General features: G+C 49.3%; 7 protein-coding genes across 7 annotated transcripts; 4 read left to right on the plus strand and 3 right to left on the minus strand.

Moving 5' to 3' along the window:
• The first annotated feature begins 148 nt into the window (after positions 1 to 148).
• F5B22DRAFT_628155 (nucleoporin protein Ndc1-Nup) lies at positions 149 to 2,763 on the plus strand. The gene is made up of 3 exons (XM_047976395.1): positions 149 to 486; positions 563 to 1,443; positions 1,501 to 2,763. Exons 1-3 carry the CDS (start codon positions 348 to 350, stop codon positions 2,416 to 2,418), a joined length of 1,938 nt encoding a protein of 645 aa, XP_047825545.1. The 5' UTR covers positions 149 to 347; the 3' UTR covers positions 2,419 to 2,763.
• A 115-nt stretch (positions 2,764 to 2,878) lies between these two features.
• Positions 2,879 to 4,733, plus strand: F5B22DRAFT_628156 (uncharacterized protein). Its single transcript, XM_047976396.1, has one exon. It carries the CDS (start codon positions 3,103 to 3,105, stop codon positions 4,513 to 4,515), a length of 1,413 nt encoding a protein of 470 aa, XP_047825546.1. The 5' UTR covers positions 2,879 to 3,102; the 3' UTR covers positions 4,516 to 4,733.
• Positions 4,734 to 4,735: 2 nt separating this feature from the next.
• On the minus strand, positions 4,736 to 7,732 carry F5B22DRAFT_528132 (uncharacterized protein). Its single transcript, XM_047972702.1, has 4 exons — positions 6,441 to 7,732; positions 5,166 to 6,363; positions 5,052 to 5,106; positions 4,736 to 4,999 (listed from the first exon to the last, which is right to left on the minus strand). Exons 1-3 carry the CDS (start codon positions 7,607 to 7,609, stop codon positions 5,089 to 5,091), a joined length of 2,385 nt encoding a protein of 794 aa, XP_047825547.1. The 5' UTR covers positions 7,610 to 7,732; the 3' UTR covers positions 4,736 to 4,999; positions 5,052 to 5,088.
• A 125-nt stretch (positions 7,733 to 7,857) lies between these two features.
• F5B22DRAFT_528149 (uncharacterized protein) lies at positions 7,858 to 9,870 on the plus strand. Its single transcript, XM_047972704.1, has 2 exons — positions 7,858 to 8,326; positions 8,399 to 9,870. The coding sequence occupies exons 1-2, from the start codon at positions 7,934 to 7,936 to the stop codon at positions 9,668 to 9,670; spliced, it is 1,665 nt and encodes a 554-aa protein (XP_047825548.1). The 5' UTR covers positions 7,858 to 7,933; the 3' UTR covers positions 9,671 to 9,870.
• F5B22DRAFT_528146 (HotDog domain-containing protein) lies at positions 9,870 to 11,152 on the minus strand. Its single transcript, XM_047972703.1, has 2 exons — positions 10,551 to 11,152; positions 9,870 to 10,492 (listed from the first exon to the last, which is right to left on the minus strand). Exons 1-2 carry the CDS (start codon positions 10,662 to 10,664, stop codon positions 10,070 to 10,072), a joined length of 537 nt encoding a protein of 178 aa, XP_047825549.1. The 5' UTR covers positions 10,665 to 11,152; the 3' UTR covers positions 9,870 to 10,069.
• An 818-nt stretch (positions 11,153 to 11,970) lies between these two features.
• On the plus strand, positions 11,971 to 15,243 carry F5B22DRAFT_528189 (stalk rot protein). Its single transcript, XM_047972705.1, has 3 exons — positions 11,971 to 12,786; positions 12,849 to 14,669; positions 14,727 to 15,243. The coding sequence occupies exons 1-3, from the start codon at positions 12,354 to 12,356 to the stop codon at positions 14,984 to 14,986; spliced, it is 2,514 nt and encodes an 837-aa protein (XP_047825550.1). The 5' UTR covers positions 11,971 to 12,353; the 3' UTR covers positions 14,987 to 15,243.
• A 47-nt stretch (positions 15,244 to 15,290) lies between these two features.
• On the minus strand, positions 15,291 to 17,194 carry F5B22DRAFT_628162 (soluble quino protein glucose dehydrogenase). The gene has a single exon (XM_047976397.1). The coding sequence runs from the start codon at positions 16,652 to 16,654 to the stop codon at positions 15,533 to 15,535; it is 1,122 nt and encodes a 373-aa protein (XP_047825551.1). The 5' UTR covers positions 16,655 to 17,194; the 3' UTR covers positions 15,291 to 15,532.
• Positions 17,195 to 18,161: the final 967 nt, after the last annotated feature.

An 18,161-nucleotide genomic window follows, 5' to 3' on the forward strand; every position in this document is an offset into this window, starting at 1 on the left:
TACCTGACTTGCCTGAGGAAAGGTACAGGGGTGGGAACCTAGCTCCCCTAGGCATGCTTCGTAGCGCTGTCCAGATGCTTAGTTTAGCGCTGCAGCTTAACGGCAACCTTGTCTGCGAGCAGCTCTTTTTTTATTATTATTTTTATTTACTTTTGTTTCAACCATCATCACCAGAAGAATTTCAGCCTCGTCTGCACTAAACAGGTCCTCCAACAGACCTCAACCAGTGTTTCGGCACATTCGCGTTTACAGTGTCGATTCCGACGACTCGTTTTACTCTTCTCTCCGCAAAACAATGTGCTGACTTACCACGATCGCTCTTCCTTTCCCTTTCTTGAGTCGCAAACATGGCTACGCCGGTTGCGCGACGGGCGCCTTATAAAGATTTCCTTCAACCCGCTTTACAGAGACGTTTCGCCGGCACTGCCACAATCTTACTCGGCCTCGCCTATTTCGAGTCTTTGACTTTATCCCGATGGAACTCTCGTACGTTTATTCCACGAATGCTATGCTCGTATACGCCTAGAAACGTACATTCCTGCTCACTATGCGTGCTCTCCAGTCATCTTACCATGGTTTCCCTTGGGCCCCTCAGGTCCACGGGCCTTGGCTCTCTTCATCTGTGTCCTCCCCATTATCATACTACGAATCGCCAACGCTCACATGGGCATTCGGACTTCCAACTCTCTCTTTGACACTCTCTTCCACACCGTGCTGCGACCTTCGACCATTGAGACCGTCCTCACCTACATCATCTCCGCCTTTCTCTTCAGTCAGGTATATCTCATGTCTACCCCAGAAGAGGCTGGTATTCGCTGGATTTCTCAAGCAACCGGTCGTTCGCGCCTCAACGAACATGCGTTGTTCTATACTGTCAATTTGTTGGTTCTTGGTCTTGTCCAAGGTATTACTCACACAGCGTTGGATATGGATCGCCTAGTTCTAGGAGTTGTGGAGGGTACACGTGGCGGGAACGCTGGCAATGCTCCTGACGCCAACGGAAATGGCACAGATAGCGAGGGTGATGCGGCCAGGCCATCGGACACGGAGAATTGGGCGGCTAAGATAGGCGAGCGGACTCCCGTTCTGCTTGTGCGATGTGGCATGCTGGCTATCACCGTTGCCATGGTCAACTACACTGTCCTTTATTACTTTATTAGGATCCCCGCATGGCGCTCGGCCATGGGATTCTTCCGCTTTTTCTATAAAGATCTTCCAAAGTACAATTTCCCCGTCACAGGCGCACCTTGGAGCGTTTGGATGCTAGGACGAACCACATGGGCTTCATTCCTTTTGAGCCTTCTCTGGTACTTTGGCGAGATCGCCTTCCGGGTGCAGCTATCACGTGAACCGCTCAAGAGGGGACAACCATTATCGTCTGAGTCTAAAGATCCAAGCGGCAGTTTGTTAAACGGGCTTAAGAGCAAGAAGCCCAGGATATTTGTAAGTGTTCAACTATAATCATAATACTTATCTTGTTACAGCTACTAATAGGTATAGGCTTTTGCCATGTGGGAACTCGCCTTCATTGCACGAGACTACGCAGCAAGACGGCAAGCCATCTTTGAGGACATTGACCGAAAAGACGGGCCAATGTGGTCTCAAATCTATGCTGTATGCATGGAGACAGTCAGGGAGCTAGAGCGCAGGGTTGACGAGTGGGGAAAGGCACCGGCGCCTCCAGAGCCAGCTCCAGCACCGACCCAGCCACGCGAGCGGTTATCTCAACCCCTCCGAGCCAACGATGTTTTAGCCCCGCGACACGTCGCCAAAACTTCGTTGGTAACGAACACGGTTGCTCAGCTTGTGACATCACCAGGCAGGACACCAGCTCAAGATTGGGCGCCCGTGATAAAGAGGAAGGCTGGTCAAGTGGCGGACCAAGTCCTGACTCAGCAGCAAAGGGAGGCGGTTCGACCCGAGGCATTACAGGGCCATTTGGGGACCCTTTCACTCCGAATAATGGCTCTACCCATCGTTGGCCCCATCTTTCAACAAAGCTTTGGCCGCCGTTTGGCAAAGGCGGTGCTGGGATCCCCATATGCGGAGACCAGTGTGTACATCAACGCAGCATACGCGCTGTCACGGCTGGCAGTTCACAGCTTGGCCGAGGACAGATACGGTAACGTGCAAAGGGACGTACCGACGATTATCCGAACATTTACGACGGTTATCAGAAAACTAGAGACATTTCGAGACGGTTTCCCCACACATTGGACGGACCTTGCGCAGAACCGGCAGTGTCCTGAAGTGTCTGAAGTGTTGAACGCTCTTAAAGATGACCTCGCTGCTCTGGTGGAAGCCTTCGGGCCGTATAGTGGTGATCTCAGACTCAGCCGAGCTGACATGAGGTTGGCGCGGGAAGCGTCGGACAGGCCACAAGAAAAAAGACAACCTGAAATGCAGCAGGCGAGGTAGTGCCAAAATATTTGTATGCAGGCCTTCATGGCTCCAGATTTTGTGCAAGGATCGGTATACAAAAATCCTCCTACTCCAGATAGCGAATAGGAGTCATACTTGGAGAGTACGATGAAAAATAAAGAAATATGTTAATCAATAAAAACAACTCAAACAGTGTACCAACAACTTATATCGCGCACATTTTGTCCACTCTGCTACCTTTCTAGCTGACCTTTGAATTCAGTACATGGATGCATATCGTAGAAGAGTAATTAAAGCTTTGCAATAGACCACTTGCCATATATGAATCGCTAGAGTGGTTTATATTCATATATCAATCGTGAGATGCAGAACGGAAAAGGGGATACAAAGTAGGAGTGGAGATACTCCAGGCAAGTACCTGCGCTAGCGTAGCGGCACAATGCAAGCAGCTACCCCAGATGTGGACCCATAGAATATCGTGATGACCCAGACGTCACAGCAATTCTCTCCAGCTCCCTGGATTAGCTGCCTCTATGCCTATGCCCCAGAGCATCATCCGCTTCGCGCCACATAAGACGGCCCTGTCCCGACGTCCACTGTTGATCTCCCTTGGCCAAGTCGTCGGATGTCGCGCGACTCGACTTGGCCCGCCTCGATCACACTCGAATATGAACGAACGATAGAGCCCGCCTGCATCTCATCCAACTATCCCAGAGCACCATGTCAAGCACCAGGCTCGTCTCCCGAATCGCCTACAACTCCGTCTATGGCTTCCTCTGTCTCATCTTGACTCTCTTGCTTCTCATTGTCCCCGGCGACTTCGTCGAGCAAGCTTTGACCACGACCCATCAACTCATTAACCTTATCGTCATCGCCATCGTCTACGTTATCACCATTCTCATCGTCCTGTTTATCTACTTCTTGAGACTCTATGTTACCCGTACCGTGCTTGCGTCTATTCCAAAACCATTTGTCCCGATCGAGCCAGGCGATGTCAACAAAGAGGTTTACACCATGGTCGCGAAGAGCCAGAGCCAAAGTGCTGCTATTGCTTGGGAGTCTCGTCCCAGGGTCATCACACCTACTGGTCCGCTCGAGTCAGTAGCGGCAGTACCAGGGGCAGGAGATGGAAAAGCAACTGGGAATGCCGTAGGAGTCGAGGGCATAGATGATCTACACCACAAGGAAAGTCGTCGCTCGCTTCATTTATCGAGCTCGAAACCTTCAATAGCCGGGACGCATGGAACGTTGAGCGGCATTTTATTGTCGCCCCTGCGGCCAGTCTGGGGAGAAGTAGAACATTACGGCTGGGGTTCTCCCGCTTCGCCAGACTTACCCAATCTTCAATACGCCACAGTGATGGCAGAGTTACCGAACCTCATCGAAGCCAAAGCCGTCGCTCAGGCACCTACAGACCCAGACTCGGTGCCAAACGCGCCACGCTTGGACCCCGAAGCCGTCATACTGCTTCAACGGGCGCCAAACATGACCATGAGGAGCTATATCACGCACCTCACTTCGCTTGACGTCTTACACGGGTCCCAAGATATCGTCAACTTCCTCGATTTATATGAACGAGTGCGTTTCTGCGGGCATCCCATGTCAAACGCCACGTTCAGGAACCTAATGCATTTGTTCGCCGAGCTTCTTCGGGCCATACAGCCCTTGCATCCGAGGTTTTTGTACAGCAATAATAACGGTACCGACAATGACGACGACGGCAGCAGTCTCGCTTTTGACGGACACATTGATGATGATGCTCCAGAGGGATCCATTGCCACCACCCGCACGCCCTCTCCAAGTCTTAGGAGAGGTATGCACGGTTTCGACCGAAATTCGATTAGTCCGCACACACCCCGTCTTGGCGCGAGGAATTCGTCGGCTGCTACACGCGGTCAGTACCGCACGGCGCCCACGACACCGCGGAGTCGAGCGACAGGTACTTTTGCGTCACGTTCACCTAGTAGCGCGAGTAGTAGCGCCAGCAGTTTCACGCAGTCGCGTCGGCCGTATCCTGCCAGTCAGTCGTCGTCGAGCGGTAGTATCAGGTCCGGAGCCTCGGTCATCAGACTTGCTATGGCGTCGGACACGGGGGATTTACCTTATGTGCTGCGGCTTGTGGATACGTATTAGGGACTTGGATAGGGTTGATGGATTTGTGCTTCATATCGCATTGCTTGGCGCGGATACAGGGATTACAGAAAGGGAAAGGAACTTGATAGAAGGGCTTTTGCTGCATTGCGCTGGCGTTGATGGGATGGATGGGATATATATCCCGGATTCTAAATTAGTCTTTAATGTAATAGCTATTAGCTAGTGAAATGTGCATATATTGAACGAATTCTCTAGATCTTTAAGCTCCTGTTATTAATCCGGGCATTGTTCTCAGAAGCCGAAACTACATTTACTCAATATACTTGTCTAAGTGCCTTTTGGGTACTGTCACGAACAAGGTACGAGGTATACGGTGGAAATCTTCTCGTTGCGTGACGTCTAGAAGGTCAGGAGTCTAGGCATTCCGACCCCTTCTAGCTATATACTACCAATTTCTTTGTTCTTGCTCATAGAATCTATCATAACGCCTTCGGATTCTCGTCTCAAGATCTTTGATCTGCGTCTGGGAAAAAGAGTTAATGGTATCTCAGGCGTCCTGTAAGACAAGTACGTACCTCACTAAGGACTTGCGGCACCTTGACCGTCCACCGATTATTGAAAACCTGAAATCTTTCGTGTTAGGAATATATATGTATATATATATCTTTAGAAAAGGTAACATGTCTTACCGACTCGATGAAGAAGTCATTAGTCCCAAGGATCTCCCCGAGGTAGCGCTCAAGAATCTTGCGACTATTATATGGGATGAATAGGACCTGTGTATGGTAGTTCGATACAGAAGGACGGGCCTCTCTACCGGTACGTGGTTGGCTAGTACCGGAACCCGTAGCAGTTGAGCCAGGTGGGCCTATCCAACCCAAGTATTCAACATAGCCTTGTGCGCTCGGTAGCTGTGAGAGTTCGGCACCTCCCGGCGCCAGTATCGTCGGCTGCGCAGGAGGAGGGTACGCTGGCGAGCGAATGGGTTCGAGAAGGGTGTTCCTTGGAGCCGTCCTCACTTTCTTGAGAAAACGACGGACCTGCCGGTCGATATGAAGCCGATGAAAAGACTTGGGATACTTTATGTCAAAATCTCCTGACACACAAGAGTGCCCATCGGATCTCTCGTCTTCGGAGAAATTGGATGTCGTCCTGACGACATTTGGCCACAGAGATATAAATGATTCCGCTAGTTTCCCACTATCGCCAGAAGTCGTATCATCAAGAGAATCGGACGTCTTAATGTCATCAAGCCAGAGGGATATAGACGAATCGATTCCCGATGTTGGAGTGGAAAGGGACAATCTTTCCATGTCACCTTCTGTAAGCGGCAGGGTTCTTGTGGTTTGGTACTTCCTTTGATACTTCCTACTGGCGTATTCGTTTGCATCTTCGTCAATCGTGAAGTTTTCCTCACCATCGAAATCTTCGCGCGTGGATCTCGTACGGCCCCTTTGCTGTGCCTCATGACTTTCCTCTGACGGCTTACTACCCCGCTCTGTGTCCATATCGCCTTGATCCCGTGGTAGTGCAAGTAGAGCCAGGCGCTCCATATGAAATGCCAAGTGTCTCTGCATTTCAATCAAGGAACCAAGACCTGTTGGGCAAAATGGGCAATCTCTTTGAAGCTTCGTGGAAGGTCCTACTACAGAAGATAGCAACTCAGCAGAGAAATGCTCAGGCTTTGCTTCCACATGGTCTTGTTGCAGGTGTTCAACATACTCCGGCTGGGTTGGAAACTCCTTGGTGTGCTGTTGACAATGCCAGACTCGAGTATGTTGGGTTTCGTGGTCGATCCATTCCTGCCTTGAGCCATATAGACGATTCGGGTCTTGACATGCTTCATATGTGCAGTGATATGGCTGTAAGTCATGAATGAGGTGATTTCTAACACTAAAGTCAGACCATTCGCTATAATTGGGCGAGGCATCGTCGATGATGATGAGAGACCACTTGGAACTTACCGCCAAGAATCGGAACTCAGATAGCTGCCCGGACAAAGCAAAAAGCAATAAGGACACGAAAAGAATTTCCTCCCTTCGGCGAGATGGAGGGGGGGAGGAGGCCACGTGACTTTATCCCCAGTTGGGCCGACGACAGTCGACACGCGACTCTGACGTGAAATGACCGAGATGGCGTCATGGGGTTTGAGGAGGCCAGGAGATATATTAGTAGCAGATGTAGCCATGGACTGCCGCGGTACGGAGCTCGCAGGCTGAATTACAGACTCGTCATTATCCTTACCTGAGCCTGCAGCAAGCAGCGTGATACCCTTGTTCCTGTTCTTTTCTCTAATCGCTTGGTTCTCACGAGGTTCGAGCGTCGGATCCCCAAGACGTCGAGTATGCTCTCTCCAATACACAAATTGCAGCTTTCGGCGTGCATTAGCAACCCCGGCGCGACGGATTAGCCAATTTTCCTCCGAACAGTACTGAGATAGTTCATCTTGGGGCGTGTTCTGTTGCGAGTCTTCCAAGAGATCTAGCACTTGCTGGCGTTGCACGTAAGCCACCACCATGGTCTCCAAGTTCTCGCGCTCCTGGATGTAACCAGCCCGGTGCTGAGGCGGTACATGCTTACATATTTGATCTAATGATCTCTGAGGCCGGTTTTTCGGATTTCGGATCTTTGTAGCCAAGCTATAAAGCGAATCGATAGCCTCAGAAATCAGTTGGAGTCGATATTGAGCCTCACCGAATGAGTTCTCGCTGTCTGGCTGGGTATCTGAACTGCCTATGCTGCTCGGTTCACTGCCACTGTTATCTGAGCCTTCATTTCCATCTTCTTCTTCAGTTTCGTTATCCTCCCTCTTCGTAGACTTATTGTGACGTTGTTCCTCGAAGGGAGGGCGTTGTCCCAATAAAATCGAAGCCAACTCTTCGAGATTTTCGAGCAGCCCCTGCAACATAGACGACATTGGCTGCTTCATGACTAACACGTCCCGGACACGATAGTCCAGGGATGCATGACCCTGTTGGAACAACCCCAAGCTACGGGCCCATAGCTGAAACCTCTCTTTTTGATACTGCAGATATCGTACTGTTGAAGCGTCTGAGACATCGTCAACCTGGCTTGCCTTTCTGAAAGCTTCATATATCTTGACACCATTGACTTTCAGCTGCACTGGCTCCATCGTATACTACCATAACACTTCATTCGCAGTAGCTAGTAGCGCAACAGTACCTGAACTTGGTGAGGGGTGCTTATAAGCTTCGCATTATGAGCTGATGTAAGCCTCTTGAACCGGAGACTCAAGTAGACATCATATGTGCCCCCTGCAATCGGTGTCGTTCATCCAATACAATTAACGGAATCCACGTGCTGGGTGCGGGGTAGGTTGTAATATCTATGAGCGAAACGTCTTGCCCAGTAGCTTTTGCCTATGGTGTCACTGGCTGACGAGCTGACGAGTGTCAAGTATAATCTCTTCATTCCCAATTGAAGCGCCTTGGCAGCAATGTCGGGATTCGAGGTCGCTGGTGTGGTACTCGGTGCTATCCCCTTGGTGATTTCGGCCCTCGAGCATTACAAAGCTGGCAAGGGCGCGGCTGCAACTTTCTTCAAGTGGAGAGACCAGCTGGATACTCTCATTTACAGGCTTAAATTGCAAAGATGTCTACTTCATCTTCATCTCATGGAGCTTCTCCGGGATGCCGGAGTAGAAGGTGCAGTAGAAGACGATTTGACTGAAGAAGAAATCCTTCAGATCTTGAAGAATACTAAGAACGAAGATTCAGTTCGCGAATATCTTGGAGTTGTATATAGCATGTTCCTTGAAGTATTAAGACGATATGAATCGTGCCTGGCGATTCTTGCCGGGAAGCTTGCGCACATCCACCGCCCAGCAGATGTACGTATCACTCAACCCCTCCCAATACTACATATAATAATGTAGAGAAACTGCTAACTTTATCGGAGCAAGGCTGATGATTTGATGTCAATTTTGGCGGTAAATGACGTCAAGTTTCTTGCTTTCAAGAAACGAGTGAGGTTTACTATAGAGAAAACGGTACTCAAAGACCTCGTAGAAGAATTGAGAGAGGATCGCCTCTCTCTCCAAGCTATTATCAAAGCAATTCGCACACAGACAGAACGAACTCAGCGAGAACCATCATACGAAGCCAAGTCTTTAGAGAGATCGTTTGAAAAGGTGCGGGAGAATGTGACACCTTTATTTAATGCGATTTGCCGAGGATGCACTTGCAAATGCTCGAAACACTATGTCAGAATGAAATTACCGGGATGCAAGCCTGAACAGCCGTTCAAGAGGAGGAAGTCTGAGGTTGGGATGATATTCGACTTGATGTTGGATCAAGGGGGTCAGTTTCATCAGACAATAGTGACGGCTCGTCAAGAAAACATCGCAACAACCGAAATTAACCAGCAGAAGGAACAAGAAAGCAGGAACGTCAAGTTCCCCCCTTCTATTACAATCATCGACAATGAGAAGGAGGCTTGTTGTAATAAATTGCCAAGAAAGGTTGTTGCGGACCTTTGTAATGCATTATGTCAGGCCAAGACATCAAGTCGTGTTCTCCAACTCGAGCTCGTCAATCACAACTTGCTCTACGACCATATCGAGCCCGTACTAGGAACACATAAACAGAACCCACCTTCAGAATTTTTGGACCTTTTTCTTCGAAAAGGATATCAGAACTACGATATCCGAATGACACCGAAGCAGCAGACACTTCTAGCCCTTGATGTTGCTTCCTCTGTCCTCCAACTACGCCAGACTTGCTGGCTAGATGCAGATTTCCGCAGTACATCTATGCGCTTTCTTCTATACGAGAATGAGGGCCAAGGCACTCTTACTCCTGCGCTATTCATTGAGAGAATAGTTCACGTATCTAAAGTATTCGACGAGACGAATACGCCCCAGGCGCCGGAACCAAAAACCACTTTACTCGAACTGGCGATTATCCTGCTGGAGATATGGCACCACCAACCTCTGTATACCTGTATTAACGGCCTTGGTCTGGATGCTGCAGAGACACTCGAGACACGAAGAATCGCTGCCATACGGTGGCTGGAAAGGACATCGTCACGCCTACCACTACAGCACCTTGCTGCTATTGAGCAATGCCTCGCCGTTTGCTCCGGAAGACTTCGCTCCTGGTCTGATAGAGATTTTGTCCGGGAGTATTGCGAGAATATCATCAGGCCATTGCAAGAAAGTTGCAAGGCATGGTGATTTACCTGAATACCATCTTCACTGTGGGAGAACTGCAAGCATAGGGTACTGTATTTATACTTGTTGCTGCACGGGGGTTCCGAGGAAGCGTTCGTGCCTAGACTAGGACTATATAACGAGTCCTTTTGTCTGCAGCCCTAGAATTGCCATCATCGCCATTTCATAAGGGGTTGATCCAATACCTGTATCAGAGGATTATATAAAAACTTTACATAATACTACGATTCCTAGATTGCAGCAGCTTGATTAGCCGTGTAAAATAGACTCCGTACTCCTTCATTCTGTACTCTATCTCTAGCGCGCCCAGGCATGCTCACGAAGATTCCTGCAAAGACGATGCTCTAATCAAGCCCGTGATCGAGCGCAATGATACCGCGACACATTCCTCGTCTGCATCTCTTACAGCTTTGGAGCTGGTGGGTCGGTATTGACTTTATTATGTTCACAAATGGCCAGAACAGGGCCCTCGGTGCCATCCGTTGTCGCAGCCCTCATGACCCCGCGCAAGCTGCTAAGCCTCTGACCGGCATGCACGACCTCGCACTCGATATCAACGGTCGTACCAACGCGCACTGGGCGTAAGTACGTCACATTCAGGGTGCGGCTCACGCCACCATACTGCCAGAAGCCGGGCCGCGATATCATTTGCAGCGGGAAGGTGGTGCAAATGTCGAAGACTGTGGCTGTACAGCCGCCATGCATGTTGCCCAGGCTATTGTCGTGGACGGGCAGGACGTTAAGCCGGAACGTGGCGCGGGGATGTGGAGGTGACGCCGAGCTGGAAACGACGGAGAGATTTAGTATTATAGGCGTTGACCATTGCTTTGACTAGGTGTCAGCGTGTTTACTGCTGGGTGTTAGGATGAATGATTCTACATACGTGATCTTGAGTGGTCTTGTATGTGTCGGCAAATGCTTTCAGGCGCTCCTCTAAGTCTTTAGTGCTATTCTGGATGCTTGGAGTATTTGAAGGGCTTTTTGGTTTCAATGCCATGTTGAAACTGACTTTGGGGGTTTGGCCAAGTAGGTAGGTAAGATTGATAGAAATAAGTAACAGTGAATTCTCAGACGACAGGTTCTCAGACAAGTAGAATGTATACAGACAAAAGAGCACGAAGTTCCACGATTCAACACATATGAGAGGAATAGATCATATATATCAGAATATAAACGGCGGTTGAGCGAGTGAGTGAGATAGATGAGTGAACAAACTCAAGTGAGGTTGGCGTCTGGTTGTAGTCTTGAGACAACTCTTGGCAACCGAGGTTGAACAGCGTATATGCCGGTGCATACTTATGCAAGGTAAGCGATACAGCTTCAGCTCAAATCAGCTTGACCCAAGTCCGAGACCATGGGACAGGTACCTAATTGATTGACATTGGCTGCATCAGACATGCAAGTCAAATCAAAAGCACTGTTTCACTCCAAATCGAACGGACCGTGGACTTCCATTACTCCTATTTAGACTCCAGCCGGGCTGGCTGGCTGTAAGGTTGAATAGACCGATAGATAGATAGATAGATAGATATCTTACATACTTGCATATATCACTCTAGAAGATAGATACTCTTATAATACGTATAAGTGCATAGGGAGAATGATCTGGGGAATGCAGGTGCAGCCCTGGAGGTGCCCCTTGGGGGTGGCGATGCAGCCACAAATCGGGATCCAGGCTAGGTACCTCCTGGGTAAGGAGAATCTTGTACCTTGAATCGATTAGCTCGCAGGTCTCTGGCAGGTATGAGGCCTGTATAGCGCGACTTTTATCTCTTTAGGGGTGCAAGCTGGTGAAAAGGTACATGCCTCAGCATACGTAAGGAGGTACCTATCGTCCAACACCTGTAGGTACCCCTGCCTGCTGACCACGATAGCCCCCTTACAGGCCTTCCAGGACAGACAAGACCCCGATGCCTTCATCTGATGGATGAAAACCACCAAATGAGATTCCACGAGGTCACGACGCTTTAGGACGGGCTAAGGACGACAGGACACGAGACTACGCGAGACTACACGAGCTAGACTGAGACCAAGTGCGACGACATCTCCCACCACCACCACCACCACCATCCATCATACCTATTCTTCGCCGTCCCAGTCGAATCCTTGCCGACCCCTGCTCCTGTTTTGCTGCCTCTCTCGCTCTCTTAGACTCTTGGGAGCTTTTCGAGCTACGTTGCACATCACATCGAGTCGGCTCCCGTCGCGTCAACGCCACCAATCCGCGACCGTTGTAGACAATTTTTTCAGCCAGAATTCATTGATCCATGCATAATATTCGTCGCGACCGCCCAATTTTTTAATTTCTAGATCATTTAGCCTTATCCCTTAGGCCGCCTTCTCACTTTCTACCATATAATTTGCAACTACTTCGTCGCGTGTTCTATAAAATCCGAGTCTCGATTGCGTTATCGGCCGTCTCTTGATCCCCTTACTTTCGACCGTGGTTCCCGTAACACTCGTCCTCTCGCTCCATTCCATTCGCTTGAGTCGCAAACCTGCTGCCGTCTATCCAACATCTTGTTCGCTGTCTAGATAGCCTCTAGATGCGGAACGCTGCATCGTTGTTACCCCAGCTCTCTCCATCAAACCAGGCGCATGTCGACCGATACTGTGCAAATTCAACGGTGAACCGAGCGCGAAGCCCCAACATCGGTTAGACTCCCAAAATTGAAGTGCCGACCGAATGAGCTGGCAACAAGGGTCCCCGATGGGCGCCGGCGGTAATGGAGGAGGCGGCCCCGGCCCAGGCCCAGATATGCCTGGAGGTGGCTCGGCCTTGCATCACCAGCACGGCGTGCCACACGCCACCGAATACACCCTGCAGGGCGTCATGCGTTTCCTCCAGACGGAGTGGCATCGACACGAACGAGATAGGAACTCGTGGGAGATCGAGCGCCAGGAGATGAAAGGTAGGATTGCCGCCCTCGAAGGTGCTGCGAGGCGTGGTGATGCTACACAAAAGGCCTTAAGGAGATACGTCCAGATTCTCGAGAAGAAGATCAAAGATCAGACAACTCAGCTCGAAGCAGCCAGCCATGCCAGTACAGAGCCCGATCACGCTGTGAAACGCCCCCCCAAGCTCGACAGGGCCGCTCTCATACAGGAGAAGTTGAAGTGTACGTCACGCTCACTAAGTTGCCTTGGATACTGGTTAGTGGCTAATCTATGTACTTCATAGCGAATAACGACAAGCTGAAGAATGGCCTGCCTCGTCCTGAAGGACTGCTTGGGATACAGGGAGACGAGGAACGTGATCGCGATGACCTCAGGAACTTTTTGGATCAATGCCAAGCCGAGTTCTCGTACCTGATGATGACCCCTGCAAATCCTTTGCCGCCTCGAGAATCGCCTCCCCTGCCCGTAATGGAGGATCTAAGGGAAGGCGACTTTGGTCTCCCTCTTGGCCAACAACCTCTCGATGCTGCTTTCCAAGCGTTGAGACTAAACCAAAATCATGTTAAAGATCCCCCTTCCCGTCTACCTCCAAGTGCAAATCACGCTCCGCCCATGCCACCTGCAGGTGTGATGAATATGGCTCCCAAAGCAAACGAATTACAGTCTGCTCCTATGGTCCGCTCGGGGGAGAATTCGGGTATGGGATACTCACATCCAGGTGACTGGTCAGCTACTCCTAACCGTGCTCGCGACGGCCAACCCCCCAAAGCCAACCATGCCAACGACCTATCGCGGATGGAAAATTCTCAGGTTTCTATGGACAGACGAGCAGGTGAATCTGAAGGCTGGGACTTTAATGAAGCATCATTCCCAGATTCCACCTCATCGCAACCTCTCCAGCAATTCTCGCAACGACCTGATACTGATGTCTTCCCTGCTGCTGAAAATCTCCCGAAATCACCCAACCGCGCACCCAGCTCACACCGCAGAAAGAGTTCCTTGTCTCGTAGAAGAAGTACAGAGCAAGAGATAACCCTTAATGCCATGGCTCAAAAGATCGAAAGTACCAATTTCAAACTTCGGTACGGCCTGCGTGGGCACCTAAACGCTGTCCGCACTGTCATCTTCTCGGGTGGTGGAAGCCCTGGAGAGCCCGAGATTTGCACGGCCGGAGACGACGGTCTCGTCAAACGATTCCATCTCCCTCGCGAGAACCCTGCTCACCTCGGTGCCCAATCTTCTGATCTTGACGTTCCCGCTGACTTTACACATCGTGGGCACACGGGTGCTGTCTTGTGTCTGACCTCTTGGTCGCCATCACCTAACTTCTCTACCGGTGGTCGCGCTCAGGGTGATGGATGGATATTCTCGGGTGGACAGGACGCGACAATTAGGGTTTGGGAACGTGGAAGGGTTGATCCCAAAGCGACCCTGGATGGCCACAGCAATGCAGTCTGGGCGATTTGTGTGCTCCCTGCTACTCTGGGGTCTCTATTTGGACAGTCGAACCCTTACGGTACTCCGGAACGCATCTTGTTGGCATCTGGCGCAGCTGATGGCGTTATCAAAATCTGGGCAGTGAGCGCACCGCCTCAGTTGACATCGCCACAGCCGGGGCCTGCGGGGAGACGTGCGACCGGTAGCGGGCGTGTTAGAGGCAACTCGATGAGCTCCGGTTCGCAGTTTCCCAATTCCCCTCAGCCAAATATGGCCTCCAACTCTCCCTTCCATTCTACTCTAGTTCATGATATACGAAGATCCGATGGCTCCAAAGCTTCCCCAACTTGTATAACACCTCTGTCGGCAACTGGTGAATCTTTTGTCGTCAGCTTTTCAGATGCTGCTATTATCGTGTTTGATACGCGGACGGGCGAGGAAATCGGCTCCATGGCGAGCCTGGAAACATATGATAATACAGTAGCGACGAGTGTCAACGCTGTGGTCGCTACAACTGCTAGCCTCGAACAGGGCTCTAATAAGGGAATGGGCGAGGAAGACGCCGGTGGGCCTACCGGTAGCAGTGGTTCCTCGGGTAGTGGTGTCGAAGGCGTCATAATATCTGGGCACGAGGACCGGTTCATCAGGTTCTTCGATGCCAACAGCGGTACGTGCAGCGAACTCAAAAGCTCTGAACTTAGAAAATTACTAATCAGTCACACAGGTCAATGTACATATAATATGCTCGCGCATCCCGCCGCCATTTCAAGCCTTTCGCTCAGCCCCGACGGTCGAGAGCTCGTGTCTGCCGGCCACGACGCTAGTCTGAGGTTCTGGTCGCTCGAGAAGCGGACGTGCACCCAGGAGATAACGAGTCACCGGATCATGAGAGGCGAGGGCGTGTGTGCTGTCGTGTGGAGCCAGGATGGACGGTGGGTTGTCAGCGCCGGCGGTGATGGCCTTGTCAAGGTGTTTGCAAGATGAATGATGAAATGGGATTCATTGTGAAATATATTTGTCTGTTCCTCGACTCTAGTAAACACGGACAACAGTTACTACTCTCGCCTGTCATCTCTTGCCCTGCGTCTATCTATCTGTCTCTATCTAGCTGGCTATCTCATTGGCTCCTTGGGTTTTTGGTGAGGTTTATGAGATAGATTAAGTTAAGTGATAAGGAACTTAGAAAGAAAACGCCTTGGCTTGATGTATTGCCATCTATATCTTGTTGATCGTGCGGAGAGTACGGGAAGGTTAAGAATAGTGTGATGCGGCTAGTCATGTTCATGTAAGTACTATGTAATGAGATGGATTGGATTACATCGGATTATATACTTTTCACTCACTGCCCAACTATCTGCTGACCCCATTTTCAGGCTTCTGAGCGCTTACACTAACTATACGTATTCCCTCCAATACCACCATCAGTGAGCTGGTCCTTCTGACAACAGGGTATCTCAGCCAGGCGACGATGAGGGCCATAATTTCATGATATGCGACCCCAAACCACCCACGTCTCTCGCTTGCACAAGTTTAGTTCGGCGTAAGTTTCAAGAGCCGGCCGTTAGCACCATCTTCGATCACCCAGATGGCGCCGTCCTTGTCCTCTCGGATGCCGCGCATGCGTCTGCCCATCGAGATACGCTGGGCCTCCTTCGCCGTGTCACCGGTGATGGTCACGCGTACAAGCGCCTGCGAGGTGAGACCGGTGATGATGGCGTTGCCTTTCCAGCTGGAAAACAGGCTGCCCTTGTAGATGATCAGGCCGGCCGGGGAGATGACGGGGACCCAGAAGGCCTTGGGCGGTGCGAGATCAGGGCGCGTGCTGTGCGAGGGGATGGTCCGGCCGTCGTAATGGCGGCCCTCGGACACCACCGGCCAGCCGTAGTTGGCGCCCGACGCGATCAGGTTGAGCTCGTCGCCGCCCATGGGCCCCATCTCGACCTCCCAGAGACGCCCCTGGGCGTCCCAGTCGATGCCTAGCGGGTTGCGGTGGCCTAGCGACCAGATCTGCGCCTGGACGGCGCCTTGGCTGGCGAACGGGTTGCCTGCGAAGGCGGTGCCGTTGTCGTACAGCTTGATCATCTTGCCGAGGTTGCTGCTCATGGACTGCGCCGGGGTCATCTGGTTGATCTCGCCGGACGAGATCCACAACGCGCCGTCGGGCCCGAAGAGCAGACGACAGGCGAACTGGAGCCCGCCCGAGGCCTTCTGTGAGTGGCGCCAGATGACCTGGAGGCCGGATAGCGCGCCGCCGCCGTTGGCGTCCAGAGTCAGCGTGGCCCGGGCGACTGCCCCGCCTGCCCCGCCAGTGCCGGACTCGGCGTAGCTGAGATATATGATGCTGTTCTCGGCGTATTTGGGATGCAAGGCGACGTCGTGGAGACCGCCCTGGCCGCCGTAGGCGACAGTAGGCACACCGGTGATAGTGCCCTTGGACTTGGTGGCTGGGTCGACGAGACGCAGATTGCCCCGCCTCTCGGTGACGAGGATCCGGCTATCGGGTAGGAAGGCGATCGCCCATGGTTCGGCGTGGCTGGTGATGGCAGTCGACTTGAACGGCTGCTGGCGAGTGTCTAGCTGTTGGAATGGGACGGCCAAAGCACCGGCCACCAATGCCAGAGCGCAGGTGACAGAAAGTCCGAGATGCATCATTTTCGGGGCGGCCTTTACTTCCCAATATGTTGTATTCCTAGACGTTCGAGGGCTGAGTGGCTTACATTGTACATCACCTCTTAGGTTGTCTGGTCCCCTAAGGTAGGTAGGTAGATATATAAGGAATGAGTAGTCGAGCAACCTCTTGATCACCTTTAGGCTATTTCCGGCCTTTAATAACTTGATATATATATAACGTCAATCCAAGCCTTTGCACTTTTGCCTATTGCATCGCCGTTCCTATCCGGTCCAATAACATGGATCATTTGGGGAAGTGTTGCAATAATATAAAAAGGGCAGTGATCTGGGCTTATAACTTGATGCTGTTCACCATACAATGATCAGCCATAGCTCCATGAGTCCTTGGACGACCAATTCATTCCTGGCCTTCGTGGCTTGATTCGGCTCTATATACAACTGGTCTGCCAGCCCTGATCGCCTGGGTCTTGTCGTCTTGTTTCATTAAATGAAGTCTGTATAACCTCACTTTCCGATATTGCATGTATGTCTTTAAAGACGATGATTGATTGATTGATAGTGTTTAACGTCGTAGGGACTAATCTGCGTTGCAGTTAGTCCAGGCCTTCGTAAGGGTATTGGGACGTGGCAAGCTATCCACTACTATTTTATATATATAGTAGCTTTAAAGCCATTTTTTCACTTTTTAAGCGTATTAAATTATAATTACGTATCTACTCCTTTTAGGACTTCTATACCTTATATATTTAATTCGTTTCCTTTAAGCTTAAAACTTAGTTTAATATATTTAAGGGGTTTAATATTAGTTATAAAGGGTAATAATGGATATAACTTTATATTTAGGATAATAATTTAGCTAATTATTATTAAACATCTATAATTTATTATAGCTATTTATTATTAAGGCTTATAATTAAATTAAGCTATAATAGATATATAATAAATTAATAAGTAGGTAGGTATAATAATAATAAATAAGCTTATTATTAAAAATTAAAAAAGTATTATACTTTTAAGTATATTAATTTATATTATATTTATATTTATATATAAAAGGCCTTTAAGGGTTATATATATAAAAAATTTTTAAGAGCTTATATATATAAAAGGTATAAAGGGATAAATATCTTTTAATATAGTTATATTTACTTTCCTATTTATATTATTTTTATATTTTTATTTTTATTTTATATATATTTTTCCATTTTAAGCCTTTAAGCTTTTATATATAAGGAATAAAAAAAAGGAAGAGATTAAAAACCTATAAAGTATAATATATAATATATAATATATAATTTAAAATATAAATAAAAAGGTATATTATATAATAAATATAAAGGGCCTTTTATAAAGTAATACTTCTTTTACCTATAAATAATAACCTTTATTAATTAATAAGGATTAATAGCTATACTATAATATAAAAATTCTGGTAAATTAATTATAATCTTAGGAATTATTTATAAGTATTTAAAGGGTTTACTATAAGCTCTTTAAGGGTAATAGGTTATAAGGGCAATATATTATA

Source organism: Xylaria bambusicola, assembly GCF_022495145.1.
Source record: "Xylaria bambusicola strain CBS 139988 unplaced genomic scaffold F5B22scaffold_75, whole genome shotgun sequence".
Lineage (NCBI taxonomy): Eukaryota > Fungi > Ascomycota > Sordariomycetes > Xylariales > Xylariaceae > Xylaria > Xylaria bambusicola.